The following is a 17342-nucleotide window of genomic DNA, read 5'->3' on the forward strand; positions in this document are numbered from 1 at the left end:
AACAAACAAACAAACAAAAACTCAAAAAGCTTCCTGCATGTGTTATATTTATGCTCAAATAATAAAAAGTAGGGTCATTAAAAGAATGAAGACAACCCTGAAATATGAGACAAAATAAATGTTTGATTTTAGAATAAAACTGGCTGGTATATTACACATTGAGTCACTTTAATGGTGTAATTTTAATAGATCGGTTATAAGTTATTAACTTGAAACCTCTTTTTGGGAGCCTTGTTTTAAAAATCACATGTACTCTGAAGACCTGCTGTAGCACTGATTATAGTGAGCCTTCAAAGCTGCTTTATTACCATCCAGAGTTTCACATTACTCTATCCACTCAAGAGGTTGTTAACGACAGATGTTTTTAAAAAAATCAGTTGTCTTGATGTTAATGAAATCTGTAACTTTTTATATCAGCATGCAAACTAAGGGAAGAATAAATAATAGATAATGGAAGTAATTGGGATTCTTTCTTTTGTAATTCTGTATCAATGTGCAAAATTCTCTTTGTCTGCTCTTCTGTGCTTTGAACCTGTTAATTTTGCTTGCATCATGTGTCAGTTTAAACCCAGTCAGTCACTGAAGTTCATTCTATTATTGTTTTTAACCATGAAGTGTAACAACAATGTTTAGCAATGTTACATGAACTGGTGTAAAAATAATCTGATCACTATGTATTGAATGGGATCTAATAAGAAATTGTGATGCAACATGAATCATTTGATAATCAAATCATAGCCCTGATAATCGTAACTGTACTGAATCATGAGGCCACTGGTGATTCCCAGCCCTAATGCAAACTGCTGATACACACCACAAGAGTGTACAGCCTGTACTAATCCAATCCATGTCCTGACGTGGAAATTCAATCACACTCAACAACAAGAGAAGGTCCGAAACACAACGCCCACAGTGAACACGAAGAACACACAACTAACAACCCAAGCAGGAAATACAAAGAAGCAGTTTCAAACTGGATGTGTTTAAAACATGTGTGCATTGAAGGTGCTATTGTTTTCATTATGCAACGTTCAGGATCCAGTGTTTTTGTTTTTTAAAACCTCAAGAACTTCTAGTGACTAAAAAGTCAGAATACCTCTGCAGCATTATCTTTTGGAAAAGAACGTCTCTTACCTGTCCCCTCACCTTACTACTGTGCAATGCCTACATTTGAGGTACTGCTTTAGCTCTAGGACTGAATGTTTATACCCCCCTTGGGTTGTAACAGTGATCTACCCTAGCCTTACCTAACCTTGATGCCTGTGAGGGGTGGAAAATTGGGTGTGTTAAACTACCTGTGCTGTATTTGGGTTGAACACACCTTAAAAGGTGTGTAATCTGTCTCCTCCTTGCAACACACACAGCCTTACACAATATGTTTTTAACATCTTAAAATTTTCCATTTTATTTTTGAGAACATTTGACTTATTTATCTGCCTTTTTTTAACCACTGGAGTCAAATACAAATCGAAACGTATTATTGCAAATTGCTGATTTTTCAGTGTGGAATAGTTATCTGTAGGTAAGACAAAACTTTTTCAAGTTTCTACCTTGGCCGTCAAAAACAAAGATCAGGTAACAGAATGAAACAGAACCGTACGTGAACATACCTTCTTCCCTAATTGGATAAGAACTTGCCAGAGGGTGTCGCTGATTGGTCAGTAATCTGAGAACTGTGGGGGATGGCCAATCGCATTCCAGCGCGAGCCGGTTATAAATACAGCGATGTAAACAAAGGAGAGCACAGTTGAACGGCAGCGACCCAGCCGAGGGTGATACCTACTGGATGTTCTTGATTCGACAAACGCGTCCGGACTCGAGGCTGACTGTGGGGAAAAAGCCACTCTGAAGCGAATGAAGAAACAATTAATATTTCACTTCACATACAGAGGACTTCTAACGAGAGGAAAAAAGAGTAAAAGAAGAAAATGGAGTATAAATTACGGAAAGCTGAACCCAAAGACGTGCCTGATATATTACGACTGGTGAAGGTAGGCCTAGGACCAGAACACACTCTAAATGTGGTCGTAAACTCCATTAAAATGATATTGCTCGATGTGATTTACGACCTACATAACGACCGCATGGATTGAATTGAGTTAAACAAGACATTTTATGGTTAGCTTAATGTTGATTAGCCTTGAACTCTCCGTGAACTTGGGCTCTATTGTATCACTACTTCTAACAACATCGACAGTTAAAGTAAAACAGCGCCTGAACGATGTTTCACACGGTCTAACAGTAATAAAGTGGCCGTGAGGAAATGTCCGGAGGATGTCCGAGTGTGAGATTAGTGCTGTAGGCCTTTGTTTACGGTTAGACGACTCATTTCCGGTTTCCCATATATGGTAAGCCTAACGTTCAGATTATGTTCTTACCACGGTTGACCCTGATGTGATGTTGTTACAGCGTTGTACTTACTGACTTGGCGTACAACTTGCACAAAGATCTCCAAACTGATGATTTAACAATTGTTTTGAATAATAAAGTAACATTCAGTCCACAAAACTCAAAGTTAGAAAACCACATCACTAATTTCGAGACCTGTTTGTTTTGTCTAAGCAACGGTCAAAAGTTAAAATAGTATTAGTAGTTGTATACTAACATAACACGGCTTATCGGGGTATATATTAACATCTTTAAATCTGTATAAGCAGCTAAGGAATACGTGAACTCAAAATATGCAGCATTTATCTTATAAATGCTAACATGCTGTTTCCTTCTTTCTTGTCCAAGGAACTTGCAAAATACGAGGAGATGGAGCACCAGGTGACACTGACTGAAAAAGGTGAGCCTCTGATGCAACTTATTTATATTAAACTGTTAAATAGAAGTGATCTTTGTATCATGTTTAAACTTTTTTATTCCTTGCAGACCTCCTTGAGGATGGATTTGGTGAAACCCCGTTTTACCATTGTATCATCTCTGAAATCCAAGGAGAGGACAGCAGTGACGGTATGAACCTTCTCACTTCCTCTTTACACCTGGCTGTAAACCTGTAACTCCGTCACCAGCCGTGTGATCGAGATCAGGTGACACAAACCGGCTCAGGGGGTTCAGACCTTTTTAAAACAAGTTACCTGGTGATTGACATGTTGAAATACAGCTTTAGTATCTCTGTATTTTTCCACTGTCTGCCACTAAAGAGTTTTAAGTGTTCACATCCTCACTGTTGCTATCACTGTCACATTTCTAAAAAGATTTGTTTAAATTTGTTTAATGATCTCGACTCACAGCTTAACATGTCTAAATTTGAGCTTATGACGGTGCTGTTTCCACCATCTGCTCGGACTGAGTGTTACCGAAAGGCGCATGTATAGTTTGTGCTTCCTGTAAATGAGTCAGACTCTCACTGCAGCTGCTTCGCTGCAGGAGTTCACTCTTTTTGTGAACATGCCATCTATAGTATACATCCTGCTTAATATAGGAACGTGACACATGGCTTCAGATTGAATCAGAGGATTACACTTTTTCCAGCTACAGATGATTAGTTGAAAATAGGAGGATTATTTTTTACTTTCATGTTATCAGTCAGGTGGAAAATGACGTAGCTGTAAAATTTGTGTCCAGGCTTGCAGCACCTTTTTAATTTGAATATCCGGAGGTTTGTTCATGTTGTATACTAAGGCAAACACAGACACCTCTGATATATATAGATATTATAAATATGTATTTAATCATAAATGTATTATATTAAATATGAACAGCAGCAGGATGTTGTTTCATCCTTGTCTCTTTTGTCTCTCCAGGCCTGAAGGTGGTCGGGTTTGCCATGTACTACTTCACGTATGACCCCTGGGTCGGCAAACAGCTGTACCTGGAGGAATTCTACGTGATGGACCAGTACAGAGGTAAGATTACCCTGTCATGTCCACGTTTAAGCGCTTCTTGGTTTCTTCTTCTTTATTGCTAAGCTGTTTTTTCCCCTCTCTCTCGTTCCAGGTCTGGGCATCGGCTCGGGGCTCCTGCGGCACCTCAGTAATGTGAGTATTTTAACTGAACTAAAGGTCTTACAGCACAGTGTCTGTCACAGTTGAGCATTATGGGAAATGTAGGTTTTAGTGTAGTTGACTTGAACAGAAGAGATAAGTTAGTGTAACTTGTCCTACACTGCTTTGTTGTGACGGCCCTCCTCCACATTTTAACCTCTGCTCTCATTCCCCTTCCAGCTGGCGATGAAGACGCGCTGCACTGGCATGATGTTCGTGGTCGCGGAGAACAACGAGCCGTCAGTCCAGTTCTACAAGCGTCGCGGTGCCGAGGATCTCTCTCAGGAGGAGGGCTGGAGGCTCTTCAGGTTCGACAAGAACAGCCTCATCAAGATGGCCACTCCGACCGAGGAGTGATGGCAGCCCGGTGGAGCACGGGGGAGGAAGAGGAAACAAGAGGGTCTGACCAGAGATGAGAGAGAGTTTAACCTCTGCGTCTGACTGCTCGGTTTTTCTCTCAGTTCAGCTCTTTAAAAAGGGGAATTCTTTATTTCATCACATTTACACGATTCTGTTTGTAGTTCACAAGCTTAATATGCTTTTCTTCTCTCGCTCGGAATCACTTACTTTTTTCCTTATTTCATATTAATTAATCTTTGTTGTTATTGGTGCTCTTAATGTGCGGGAGAAGCTAATGTCACTTAAGTTTGCAATAAAACAATAACTGATGACACGTCGGTCTCTCGTCGCCTCATCCTTTCACTGGAGGTTCGCCCTGTAAATCAGTTGGTGTTACAATTCTATCCATCATCTCTATGGGTCATGGGCGGGGGGGGGGCTGGAGCCGATTCCAGCTGTCATTGGGCGAGAGGCGGGGTTACACCTGGACGGATCGCCAGTCAAACACAGGGCTGACACATAGAAACAGATGTCAATGTCATCACAACAAATGGAAGAGTTAGCAGGTTTAGATTAAGGTTGGACGTCAGCCTTCCACAAATAAAATCTCTCCTCGTACACTTAGCAGCTGCTCTGGAGCTTTTGGTCCTGTAGACTTTGTTAACATTTCTAGACGCCCTTTAAGGACTTCTCGTGTGTTTGCTTTAGGTTTCAAGGTTAATTTATCAAAACGATCTCAGCCAAAGGTCTCTTCAGCTTTTGTTATGACAATGCTAACCAAAGCTGCTTAATGTAATCATACAATTTCTATTATTAGCAAAGTGTTTTTATATTGAGACAGGTGTTATTTTGCTAGATAGATTTTTAGTTAAATCATTATTCGGTCAACTGTCAGGTCAGAAGTGTTTGCAGTATTCTACATGACCTACTGTGTGTAACTCTTCAGACTAAATAGGTCATGCTGTGTGTTAGCGAGCTAAAGTTAGCTCTGACAGTTCTCTGAAATGTTTTTGCTCCTCAAAGTCTCATTTTCTTGCTTTAAATTGTGCATAAGAGTTATCGGATAGTTGCGGGGATTACAGACTCAGAACAGAAAAGAAACGTAACATGCAAAAGTAAAAAACATTTTAATCCACAATTTCAGTTTGTAGGTCGACTTTTCCTACTGATGCCCTTTAATCTGATCTACTCTGCTGTGGAAACTTGCCTTCAATAAACCTATGAACTGTTTACATTCCCTTTCCAAGCTCTGCAATAATAAGGGAGCGTCCCCAATGTTACAGTCTGCAAGAAAACCTCCAAATCAACATTTATAAATTGAAAAACGAATTCTTGGAGTTTAAACCAACAGAACGTTTGACGGCGGCTGTATGAATGTGGGATTTAAAGGATGATTACCGGCATAAATCGATAATAACTGAAATAAACGGAGTCTTGGACCAAGAGATGTTTTGCAGGTTTACGCAGAAGCTCTGGGATCGGGTTCACAAAGTTCCTCCAAAGTTCATAAGGTTAAAAGTTCATCAGAAGTTTTTCATTAGAAGTGTGAAGGCCCTTTTGACAGTCAACACAACTTTTAGTCTTGTTTTAATGGCCTGACAACAACTTTATGTAAGAGCAACTGTCGCTTGTTTTCTTCTATAACGCTCTTGTCACGACACGAGTTTTGCAGAGTTGAGCAATGAAAGAAAACAAACGTCTCTTTGGGTGTGACCTCAAAAGAAGTTCAACGCCTTAACAGGGTTAACTATGGGAGCGTTTGTGTGCTGAGATAAGAGACCAAAGCTGTTTTTTAACTGTAGACATAATACATCTCTGACCTTTGACCCCATTAAGGGTTTTGTTTATGTTGAATTGTTAAACTCTGTGTCTGGTTAAACATTCACATGGTGGTGTCACGACAAATCTTCTTACAGGTCAGTGAGTGTAATCAAGGGTCCAACTGTTATAATTTGTGTCTAACTTTTGTCCTTACATGACTTAATTACCTCCATCAACAGCATCATTATCATAAAGTTTGATCAGCAAGCAGGTATGTTGAAACCGAATAACACACTTGCATAATAACAGGAATGTTAGCATTACAATAACAATAAGAAAGTCAGTTAATGTGCGAATGACCTCAATAACACTCATGGCTGCTCCTGTTTTTAAGTAAACCTAGCTTCATAACGAAAGCAGTGTATTTTTGTGGTTTATATCTTTAATTTAATTTAATATTTATTATATGAATTGAATATTTATTTAGTCGTTGCTCAGTTTCCTTTCAAAGATTTGCAAAAGCCTACTTTTAACCTGAGCCGATGGAAAGTTCCAGTTATGCGAGGGTGAAAAGGTCACAGATGTTTTCAAACAGGGCCCAGTGTCAGGTTTTTAAACTCCGCCTGGTTCACAGCAGCGAGCAGCGAGCAGCTTTGGTCTTCAGTTTTTATATCACCTTTGCTTTTCGCACTTTAACTTCTGCTTGTGTTTGGTTATATTTTTATAAATGCCATGTTTGACACTTACTGCGGCCTACCGACCTGCTTCTTTAACATGCCCTTTAAAGTGCCGATCAAACATCTTCTGCCCTTCACATGCAGCATCTGATCCATGTTAACAACCAATTGTATATTGACTCAGATCATCGCAGACTGACTAAAAACCTGAAACTAGAAAGAGTTAAAAACATCTCTAACAATTCCCCCTTGATGGAAACTTAAAATAAAAGTGTATGATGTCTTAGCATCATGTATGAGTCATTAAAACCTCTACAGGAACAGCGTTGTTGTGTTTACTGTGGGAACTTTCCACAGAGCTGTGAAAAGATGTGAGAAAACCTTCAGACACTTTTGCAGCAACTTGGTGAGTGCAACTGAAAGAGGAACAAAAACCACTTATAGAACATAAAAGGAACAGGAACGCTCACATGATGTTCGTTGTGCTTTGTAATTCTTCTTTTTCTGTCTGTGACTGAAATACGGCGTCATAAATGCCTCACATTTTGGTAAATGTACCTTAAAATAGGAAACAGATGATCTGGCCTCTCACAGGACTGCAAACGGTCTCACGCTGTTTCAAAAACTTTTTTTAAGATGTTAAGGCAAATAAACCCTTATTAACTTTTCAACATTTCACTGAAATAATAATAGATATAATATAAAAGGCCATAAATATGCAAAAGAACAAGATAGAAAATGTGAAAATAGGTAAAGAATAAATAAATAAATAAATATAAATAAAAAATCAAATAAGTATTTCATCTACTGACATTTATTTATTTTATGTCTGTATAAATATATTTTAAGAAATATACTGTATGTGTTCATTTTATGCAAAGAAATTATATTTTTCTGTACATCAAAAATATATTTGTAGCATTTTAGCTCTTAGTATTGCATTATGTAGCCTATATTATTTATATTTTCACTATTGATTTTGTAACTAAACGAAGAGCCATGCTGTCAATCAACTGGCTCAATAGGCGGGTATTTCTAAAAGACATAATAAAAATATATACAGAAATAAAGAAATGAAAAAAATCTCTTTTTGTATTCAGATTTTTGTTAAAATCGTATTCATTCTTTTTTCTCTCTAGATCTAGGCTAGATGTATTTCTTTATGGCCCTTCTGTGACTCAGTACAAAAAGTCAAACAGCAGAGTTACATCATGTTTGTCTGAATAAAGTTACATCAGCGTCCTAAATAAATCAAAACCAGACGAAGAAAAAGGAAAACAGAGGAAATCAAATTAGACAGGAATTTTTAGTATAAGACAAAAGTCTGTTCAGCTGCATGTAATGTGTCACATTCAGCAGTGAACGTTCTGTGTGTATATGAGGAAGAGCTGCAGTGGTTTCCTAAACCTCAATAACAGGTCGATGACCTCTGCATACATGATCAGTCTGTACCGCTTCCTGCTGCCGAGGCTCAAACAACAAGCAGCTGCTGACAGCGACAGAGAGACATTTTACTTTATTAATCCATCGGTGAGATTTGTTTTCTTGTCTTTCATTGTCCACCCATTTTAAAACTTTTAACAATCAGTTGAACCTAGCAAATAGTGATTAAGAGCCTCGGGTTTTTTACGCTGGCGGAGCCCACGACCTCAGTTTCAGAGCGCTTCTCACCGGCGCTCACTGTTGCTAGGTTACCAAAGTTGTGTGGCGGCACTTCCGCTTCCCTTGGTAGTGACCGCAAGTCGGCTTTAAATCGCTGTTTGCTTAATATGTGCTTTTATTCAAGGAAATCTTACAAAGAAAACATAAAAAACGGTTGAAAGGAATGACATTAGCAGTAGCACCACACCTGGAAATTGTACAAACGAAAGGATTAGCTCCTCCTCCGCCATTGTTGTTGACAAAATTGATATCGTAGGTCCCGCCCCTTCCTGATAGTGATTGCTCGGTGAGGGAGAAGTGACATTGACGAGCGCGACGGTGTTCCAAAAGTTTGAGCGCTGAGATAAGGCATAGTAATTACTCACACTAGCATTCAGCTCAGTAACACAGATCATAACACAGATTAGTTTCTGTATTTAAAGGAACACACGTTAGTTTCTTATTCCTCACAGCTCATGAGACAAAGATGTCCCTATTAATACAAGAGGTCAAAACCTAGTTTGTGGCTGACCGCATTAGGTCCATGTGGTTAGTTAACCTTTATTTATGCAGGAAGTTTAACTGACATCAGTATTTCTTTCTACATAAACACACCACAACGAGACAATCCATTCACATAGAATATCATCACACACAGCCACACAAATTAATTATTATTATCATCATAAATACAAGCAAGACAAATTCCCTCAGAGGAATGAGGGTCTGCAGCATTGAGGTGTTCAGCACTGGACACCAGTCTGTCCCAGTCAAGTGTCTGTCCTGTGGTGTAGTGTCGATTTATAGCTCTTAACTCGCCTGCGGATGTACTTATCCATTATAACACTAAATAAAAGTATGTTTGGTTAAATAACAGGAGAAGAACAGCGTTCCTTTAATAACATATTAAGACAAAACCTCTTACAGTGCATTTTTAGACCATGACGATAAACATATTCTCATTCAGTTCATTCATAAGTATACACAGAGTACTTAGTCCTTCACTGCAGCATAGTATTATTATTAGCATCACACTGCAGCATGAATACAACATCTGGGGAAATAAATATGTTTAAAACAAAGAATTTACAATGTAAGTGATCACACTGAATGATCTTCATTGAGATATTACTCTGTTGAAGCTGCACGTGACAACAACAAACGATAAAAGATAAGTAGCATTAGCTCTTTTTGAGCAGATGCCACATAAGATATCAGAGGACTCACGTTAGCTTGTGGCAGCCGTCTCTGTGTTGTGTAATGTTTAAAAATCAGCACTTCATTTTGTGGACAAAAATGCTCAAAGGAATAGTTACTCATTGTGGGAAACAGACTAATTGGCTTTCTTTCAAACTTTACAATTTGCTAAGCCAGCTGGTGAGCCTAGCCGAGCCTAGCATAGCATAGAGACTGGAAACAAGGGGTAACAGGTAGCTTGTCCCGATCCGAGGTCTGTGAGAAAACGAGCCTACTTAAATAAACTCTTTCAAAGTGAGACAAGAGTCCTGCATCACTCTCTGCACACATCACATTATCTCTTACTTACAGGTGCTAGTAGTCCTTTCAAAAGAGCCAGGCAAGTTGTGGTTAAGCTAGGCTAAGCTAACTAGTGGTTGGCTAAAAGCTTTGCATTAACCCTACATATGTGAGAGTGGAATCAATCTTCTCATCTAAACCTCAGTAAGAAATTCAATAAGTGTATTTCCCAAAATGTCAGTCAAACTATTTTAGATTAAACAACTTTAATACTCTTAAAAGGACCAGTTCACCAATTTTCAACCTCAGTCCTATCATGCTATTATGGGGAGCTAATGAACTTATGGTAGGGAAAAAATACAATTTCCATCTGTTCCTTTGAAACACGATATCCGCTTATCCAACGGGCCTCTGAAAAACCTCCACCAGACTACAGAAAACACGTCATCTGGTGGAGGCAGGGAGCTCGCTAAACTACACTTCCTCAATCTATCACGCCGCCTCCGATGTCACGTCTCGTTCAGAATCATCAGGTTTGAAATGTCGACTGCAGACCTGAAGATGTTTCAGACGATCCACCGGTATATTCTCTTTGTATTTCAGATCCTGTCCCGCTCTGAGCCGTTGCCTGCAGCGAAAACGGGAGTATTTAACTCCAGCGTCTCTTGCTGGGCCGTTTCAGAGGGAGGGGCGCAATGCATGCTGGGTGTTGTAGGAATGTAGAATGGGCGAAACCACGAGCTGTTTGTACAACTTTCTCCACAGCTATGGCGCCAATTTCAAATATTATTGCTTCTATCGATTACAGAGAACACCAGCTGTGACTGACAGAGGCTGTTTCCAGGGGAGAGCTGCTCCTTTAACAAATTAAGTACATTCTAGCATGTAATATTTGAAAGCCAACCTGAGCTGGTCACAACTCAATTAAGAACTACAATATTAAGCGCACATCTTTGCAAGAGCCGCAGAATCCTCTAAAATCTGTTACTTATGAAATCAAAAATATTTTTAAAACGTAAAAACATAAATTAACTATAAGACTGTTTAAATAAGTATGTTATATCAGTGGTCACTTTACCAATAAGGCTGCAAATAAACTCTTTAAACTCTTGATTTGGTCCATAAAATGTCAGAAACACACAAAGATATTCAGACTGTAAGATCATCGTTTAGCATTTTTGCTTGGCATATGACATGTTTAACTCTCTTATTGAGTAGTGAAGGTTCCTTGTCTCTGAGTCCGTCCTTGGAGTCATGTTGCAATAAATGTGCTGTTGGCAGATATGATGTGACACTGTGCCAGTTTCACTTTCTCAAAAACAGAAACTTGAAGCGCTAAGGTCAACAAAGGAGTAGCTAGGAATGATTACAGAGGAGGGGGAGAGCTGAGGACTGTTCCAAGAAGCAGATTCACGGAGTCAGACTGGAAAACTGGAATATGGACGGAAAAATGAGCAAACGTGCTTCTGGGAACAGGTGGTGGAATGACTCAGGAGGAGGTGGGAGAGGGGATGGCACATTCAACACACTTTTATCCCAAAGTTTCTGAGATATATGAAATAAATTAAAAAAGGTCCTGATCTGTGGTTCTGGGTGATTGGTTGTGTGAATAATACAGGTAATCTACAGGTGTGAGTGTGTGTTACTGGATGGGGAATGTCTCGTCTTCATGTCGTCTCAGCTGGTCGTGTCGTTGCTCTCTGTTCGCTCTTTCTTCTAAAAAAAAAAAAGACACAAAAGCTTAAACATGCAGGAAAACGACGATAAACATCAACGTACAGAGAAATTAAACAATTCTAATTACTGGCAGAAAATCCGCCTGATGTCTCACCTTCTTCTTCCCAAACGGTGGATCTTTCCAAAGAGTCTCCAGGCTGGCTCGTCCCTGCTGAGCCCAGGTGTACGCAGAGTCCCGACTCACCTGGTGGAGACACAAAAGAAACATCATCAGCTGATCAAACACATCGTTCGCCACAGTTAGCGGCTCATAGAGATGCTCTGACTTGCAAACAAGAGGTTGAACATCTCCCCCTTTATCTCGTCAGCTCGTGTGTTTTCATATCTGCGCCCCGCCCGGCTCGTTTCATCTGTGAATGTGTTGTGAGCCCGCGTGTGACCCTAACAAGGTGTGTCTGTGTTTCCTTTGTGTATTTGTATTTCTGTGTTCAGGCTCTCCGGTGAAAAAATGACCCAGACAAGAGTGGAAATTAGAAACACAATTCACAGCCAGGACTTCCTGCAGGAAAAGAACGACCCTTCCCTCAGAGGAAACGAGTCACAGATCAAACAAACACCGTGACACAAACTAAAGCATGAGACCTGCCTGGAAAGTTTTAATCTACGTGAGGTCGGTCAGAGCTGCAGGGTCAGCGTCAGGCTGGGATTTTCCACTTTCCTGTTGAAAACTGACCTTTCTGGTTCAACTGGTCTTTCTAACAAATACCAACCGAGTATCATTGGCACCTAAAAATATAATGAGCCATAAAGCAGGCGTTTGTGCCTGTTCCTGCTTTGACAGCAGTTTCCCGAGTGTATTTCAGTACAAAGAGGTGAGAACAGATTTAAAGGTGTAACCTTTTCTCTCTGTGTAGAGGTGCAGTATCCAGACGTGTAAATGACATCGTTTATAACTGAAACTTTGGGTTTTGGACCAAAAGTGAAAGATTAAAATTCTAAAAAAGTGAATATATTTGTATAAAATGTTGGTAAATTCCAACTAAACACATCAGCAAAGAGATTTACAACTTAGCGTAAATCACACGTTTAACATATCCCAGCCATGCATGCTGCAGTTTGTTGTACCAGTTGTGTAAGATCAAAGTTAGCCGAGCTGTAACGTTGATTGTAACTAAGTGGTGTTTAATACAATAACATTACCAAAATAAAAGGGGTTGCAACACAATGGTAAGTTACAACAATACTCTAAGTAACAACTAGTTGTTGTGGAAAAGCTGCTTTACATATGTGTAACCCCGATCTTGGAACTCATTGGCTATCGTCAGACATCAATATATCCTCTGGGAGTGACGGCGAATTTTGCAGGCCTTCCAGCCACGACTGTGCGCTGCATTGTTTACAGTCCAGATCAAAGTGAAGTGAAATCATCTCTCGGTTCGTCCCATCCCCCGGAGGAGCGCCCGTTCATCTGTCTGTGCTGAGTCTCAGTCTCACTGTAAACAGGAAGTTACACAGAGGCTGCACTCTGGCTCACTGCAGCGGGATGAAGCCCAAACAGAAACAGATTTTCTTGTGATCGACTTTAATTAACGGCTCTTCAGTTTGCTGAAAGAACTACATCATGATGCAGATTAGGAACAACATGAAGCTTTGTCAGGACGGTTTTTCCTGCATACGCCGCAGCCTGCTGATACGTGATTGGTCAATATTACTCAGACTACAAGCGTACTACAAATGGAAAACAGGACACTTCCTGTACTAAAAAGTCCCTGCATACAGATTCTACATTTCTATGTAGAATCTGTGAATAGAGACTCAAGATTTTCAGTTTCTGTTGTGTAACCTTGTTTATAGGAGATGATTAATGACACACCTTCAGTAAGGTCGCAGCCTGCTGAGGGTAAAACATGGAGGCACTCAGAGCCATCAGTCCCACTGGAAAGACCAGGCGCTTCACTTTGGAGCCTGAAAGACAGAATGTCACAAACTGACAGCTGAGCTACAGACTGATAAACAGACTTTGTCCTGTTAATCTTTGATTAGTTTCTTTGCTCGTGTAAGAGAACCACGTATCGTCTCCTGCTCACTCGCTATCAGCCTCTCGTCTGCGGCCTTTGACCTCATTCGTCTCTGTGAAGAAATGCAGGTCAGTGTGTGTGTTTGAGTTGAGTTTACCTTTGGCCAAATAAAGTCCCAGGAAGCCGGAGAAGCCAACCGCGGCTACACTGGGGTAGAGGTCAGGAGGAGGGTCACTGAGGAACTGGTACACATCTGACAAATACAATGAAAGGTGGGAAAATTAAACGAGTTAACATCGTTATTAAATGTTCTTTTAATTAAGTATACCTGTAATAAGGTGGTTTGTAACAGCTTCCCTTTTAAAACACTTTGAAAGTCTGCAGAGGCTCACAAAAACACAAAGCAACGGGCCACATACCAAATACAACATTACATCATGAACTGATTAAAATATGTTCTCACCTGTGACTGCTGTAATGGAGGTGGTGACTGTGGGCTCCACAGTCCTGTACACTTGCTGAAGACAAGCAGACACAGAGAGAGACAGATGAGCAGGTTACTTTCACCTGATGGCAGCCTCTCTGCAGGTTTATGGAGCCACATGCTCTGACTTATTCAAAATGTTCTTTTAAAAGCACTTTTATATCCCAAAAGAAATACTTAAAGGTCCGCCGAATTGTTTGTTGTATGTGTTCACAGATCACCAGATACCTTTTTTGAGTCATTCTGGTGTAGGTAATGGTATTGTATTTTCAAACAACCTTACATAAGATAAGTAACCATGTTTTCTACAACAGCCTTAAAAACTAGTTTTCTGATACGTCACTTACCTCCACTTTCTCCATTGCAGCCTGGCTCGTTTGCTGCAAATAAAAGAGAGAAAACAGTTAGTTTAAATTCATATATTTCTACAGAATTTAATGTACCGCACCTTTTAAATCACAGTTAAAACTCAATCACAAAACAGAATGAAACTAGCTTCATTTATTTTCCCCTCCTTTCCTTTTTTAAAGCTTCCTTTGAGAAATATCATTAAAACCAGGAGAGGTGATAAAAAGGTACAACAAGCATGCAGTGATGGTAGAGAAGTCTGAACAGCCGAGCCACAACATGACATTACACATCTGTAGGAAAAACTGCAGAGTTACTGAACAGAAGAGGATGCCACTGTCTTATCCAAGTGTGAGGAGGAAAGTTTGGGCTTCTGGATGGTTGTAAACAAAATCTCCTAAATCATGTGTCCGGTATAAACCTATATGAAAGGTTTGACCTCAATATTTGTACTGATAGCAGCTAGAAGTTAACTGGTTTTAATGAAACCAGGATTGTAAGTATGACTGCTCTTAATGTCTTTCTTTCCAAAATCCTCCTTTGCCTGAGAAGCTCAAAACTATCAGGAATTATTATGTTTGATGAAGGCTGAGAAAAACAAAATGTCCCATCAGATGAGGAACCCAGAAATCCTTATGCTTTCATTCAGTGTCTTTTGTTGACACTTGTCCTGAAGGGAAGCTGACAGGATCAGACACCATCAGATATGAACACACCTGACACTGGTTAGTGTACGGTTCTGCCCATTTCCTCAGCGATGCGACGCTCTGCTCCAACTGCCCCGCATCAGGCTCCACAAACTGAGCCCCTGCCTCGGGGCTGGTGTACAAAGACGGCAGCTGAAATGAGAAACATGGTTAATGTTTTAGAAATGTGTCAATATCGAGCTTACTCTGTGTTCCATGTAACCCACAAGTATAAACCAATTATGACCAATAAAAGACTCCAAAATAAACATTGGCACTGAAACATAACTGTTATGAGGTACTTGTGCTGTACTTGTGTCTTTTCTTTTAATGGCAGTTTATACACCTTACACTGCATTCACCTGACAGCTACACTTAATTAAAAAAATAACTTTATACAGATTATACTATTACAACTGAAAGATTTTAATAATGGATAATTCATTCTTTACTACAGTTTTTAGAAATTATTAGATTTGCTCCTTTTCCTTCTAATTTAAATTTATGTTAATGTACATATAAACTATGTTGAGGTTTGGAACGGTTCTGTAACTTGTTTATTTACCCACCTCATCGATGCTCAGGACAGGCGTTGGGCTCTTCTTCTTCACCTCACTGGCAGCCAACACCGAACCACACAGCAGGCCCGTCAGCCCCGGAGCTCCGACACACAGCGACACCTGGCGGCACACCGGCATATCACACAAACTGTCAGTAACGCCTAAGCTAACTATTGAAGCGCTAAATCAGACTGTATTGTTAGTTTAAAAACTTGAAACACAAATAAAGACACTATAAAGTACAAGAGGACGATAACGAAGACATAACAATATGAGTGTTGAAAAAAAAGAGGTTAGAAGAGCATACGCCTGACCTGTTAGCCGCAGCTGCTAGCAACATGCTAAGGTTAGCAGAGTCTAAGTAAGCATCGTTTCACTATTTGTTGTTAAACTTTAGCATATAGCACAATAAGCCTATGTTTAAACACATTACAACCACTGCCTAGGAAGTACGTTTATTTTCATTTTAAAATGTGACATTCGTAAGGGATAGTTACCAGCTTCACGTATGACATTTTCGTCCAGTAGACATTCGCTTTCAACGGCAAGCCGGAGGTGTGACAAACCAAAAGGCGCATGCGCAATTCACTCCTTCGAAACAAGGCGTAGATTTTAAAGTGAGCAGAACCCATAGACTGTTTATACATATCTATTTATACATTAAATTTATAGACATCTTTATATACAATTAATCTATGAAGTTTAATATAATTAGACATGTTTATCAGACTATACATAAAGTATAACGTTTTCATAACACAGGATGGCCCATTTTTTTATAATGTATATTTAATTAACAGAACATAATTAGAGATAAACTGTTCATCACTGTAATGATGAAATTGAATAAGGCTGAGTTTATTTATTAACTTGTGTACCTCTGGGTAACTTGACATGTATAATTCCTGATGTGTTACTTTATCTATATTTTGTATCAGTTGTATGAATCTGCTTATGTAGTAAATAAAACTGTAAAAAAAATGTAGAGGAATAGAGGCAAGAAGCATAAAATGTTAAATATATTAAAGTACAAGTAGTTTAATTGATACAGCATGTTTGTGTTGAAAGAATACTGTATCTGTGGAGACACATATGTACTGTTATAACACTATAACAAGAGAGAAGAGATAAAGGAGAGTCATAAAGAGACACACACAGGTAGAAAAACACTCATGCAGCCGTCTGAAAGTCGACCAATATGAACATTTATTTCTGGAAAGAAGTTACAAATCGTTTCCAAAGAGTTTCTACTCAGATTATAAGATATGTTAATCTGATTTTACTTTCTTTTTCGGATACAGTCGTTGTAGCAAGGTATGTTTTTTTTTTCTTTATTAATCCTCTATTCTGTTTTCCTACCGACAGACTGAAGACTGGTGGACTAAAGGATGCTGCGCTATGACTGAATGTGCCTCAAATCAGGACAGTAGTACTTTATCGGTTACACGTTTCTTCTTTTAACAGCAACATGAGAGGAGGAGGAGGCGGAAGAAGAGAAGGAGGAGGAGGAGGAGCAGCAGATGTGACGACGATGATGATGATGATGATGATGATGGTATCAGCTGCACAGTACAGTGACAGAAGTTAAAGAGGCCCGTTTTTTCCCATCAAACTTGCCTCTGACAGTGTGAGCTTGGTGTGTTTACCACTTGTGATCCTTCTGAAGTTTCTGGAGTCAAAAATTAA

The 17342-nt window shown here is 39.5% G+C and overlaps 2 protein-coding genes across 2 annotated transcripts; one reads left to right on the forward strand and one right to left on the reverse strand.

Moving 5' to 3' along the window:
* The first annotated feature begins 1752 nt into the window (after nt 1-1752).
* LOC138596086 (diamine acetyltransferase 1-like) lies at nt 1753-4662 on the forward strand. Its single transcript, XM_069667683.1, has 6 exons — nt 1753-1991; nt 2737-2788; nt 2875-2955; nt 3750-3851; nt 3943-3983; nt 4170-4662. Exons 1-6 carry the CDS (start codon nt 1929-1931, stop codon nt 4344-4346), a joined length of 516 nt encoding a protein of 171 aa, XP_069523784.1. The 5' UTR covers nt 1753-1928; the 3' UTR covers nt 4347-4662.
* A 4216-nt stretch (nt 4663-8878) lies between these two features.
* Nucleotides 8879-16186, reverse strand: apoob (apolipoprotein O, b). The gene is made up of 9 exons (XM_069667278.1): nt 16154-16186; nt 15666-15776; nt 15127-15249; nt 14410-14442; nt 14042-14096; nt 13736-13831; nt 13434-13525; nt 11715-11804; nt 8879-11599 (listed from the first exon to the last, which is right to left on the reverse strand). Exons 1-9 carry the CDS (start codon nt 16169-16171, stop codon nt 11561-11563), a joined length of 657 nt encoding a protein of 218 aa, XP_069523379.1. The 5' UTR covers nt 16172-16186; the 3' UTR covers nt 8879-11560.
* Between the last annotated feature and the right edge of the window lie 1156 nt (nt 16187-17342).

Source organism: Semicossyphus pulcher, unplaced genomic scaffold (assembly GCF_022749685.1).
Source record: "Semicossyphus pulcher isolate SPU_LCO1_2020_fin unplaced genomic scaffold, fSemPul1.0.p SCAF_18, whole genome shotgun sequence".
Lineage (NCBI taxonomy): Eukaryota > Metazoa > Chordata > Actinopteri > Labriformes > Labridae > Semicossyphus > Semicossyphus pulcher.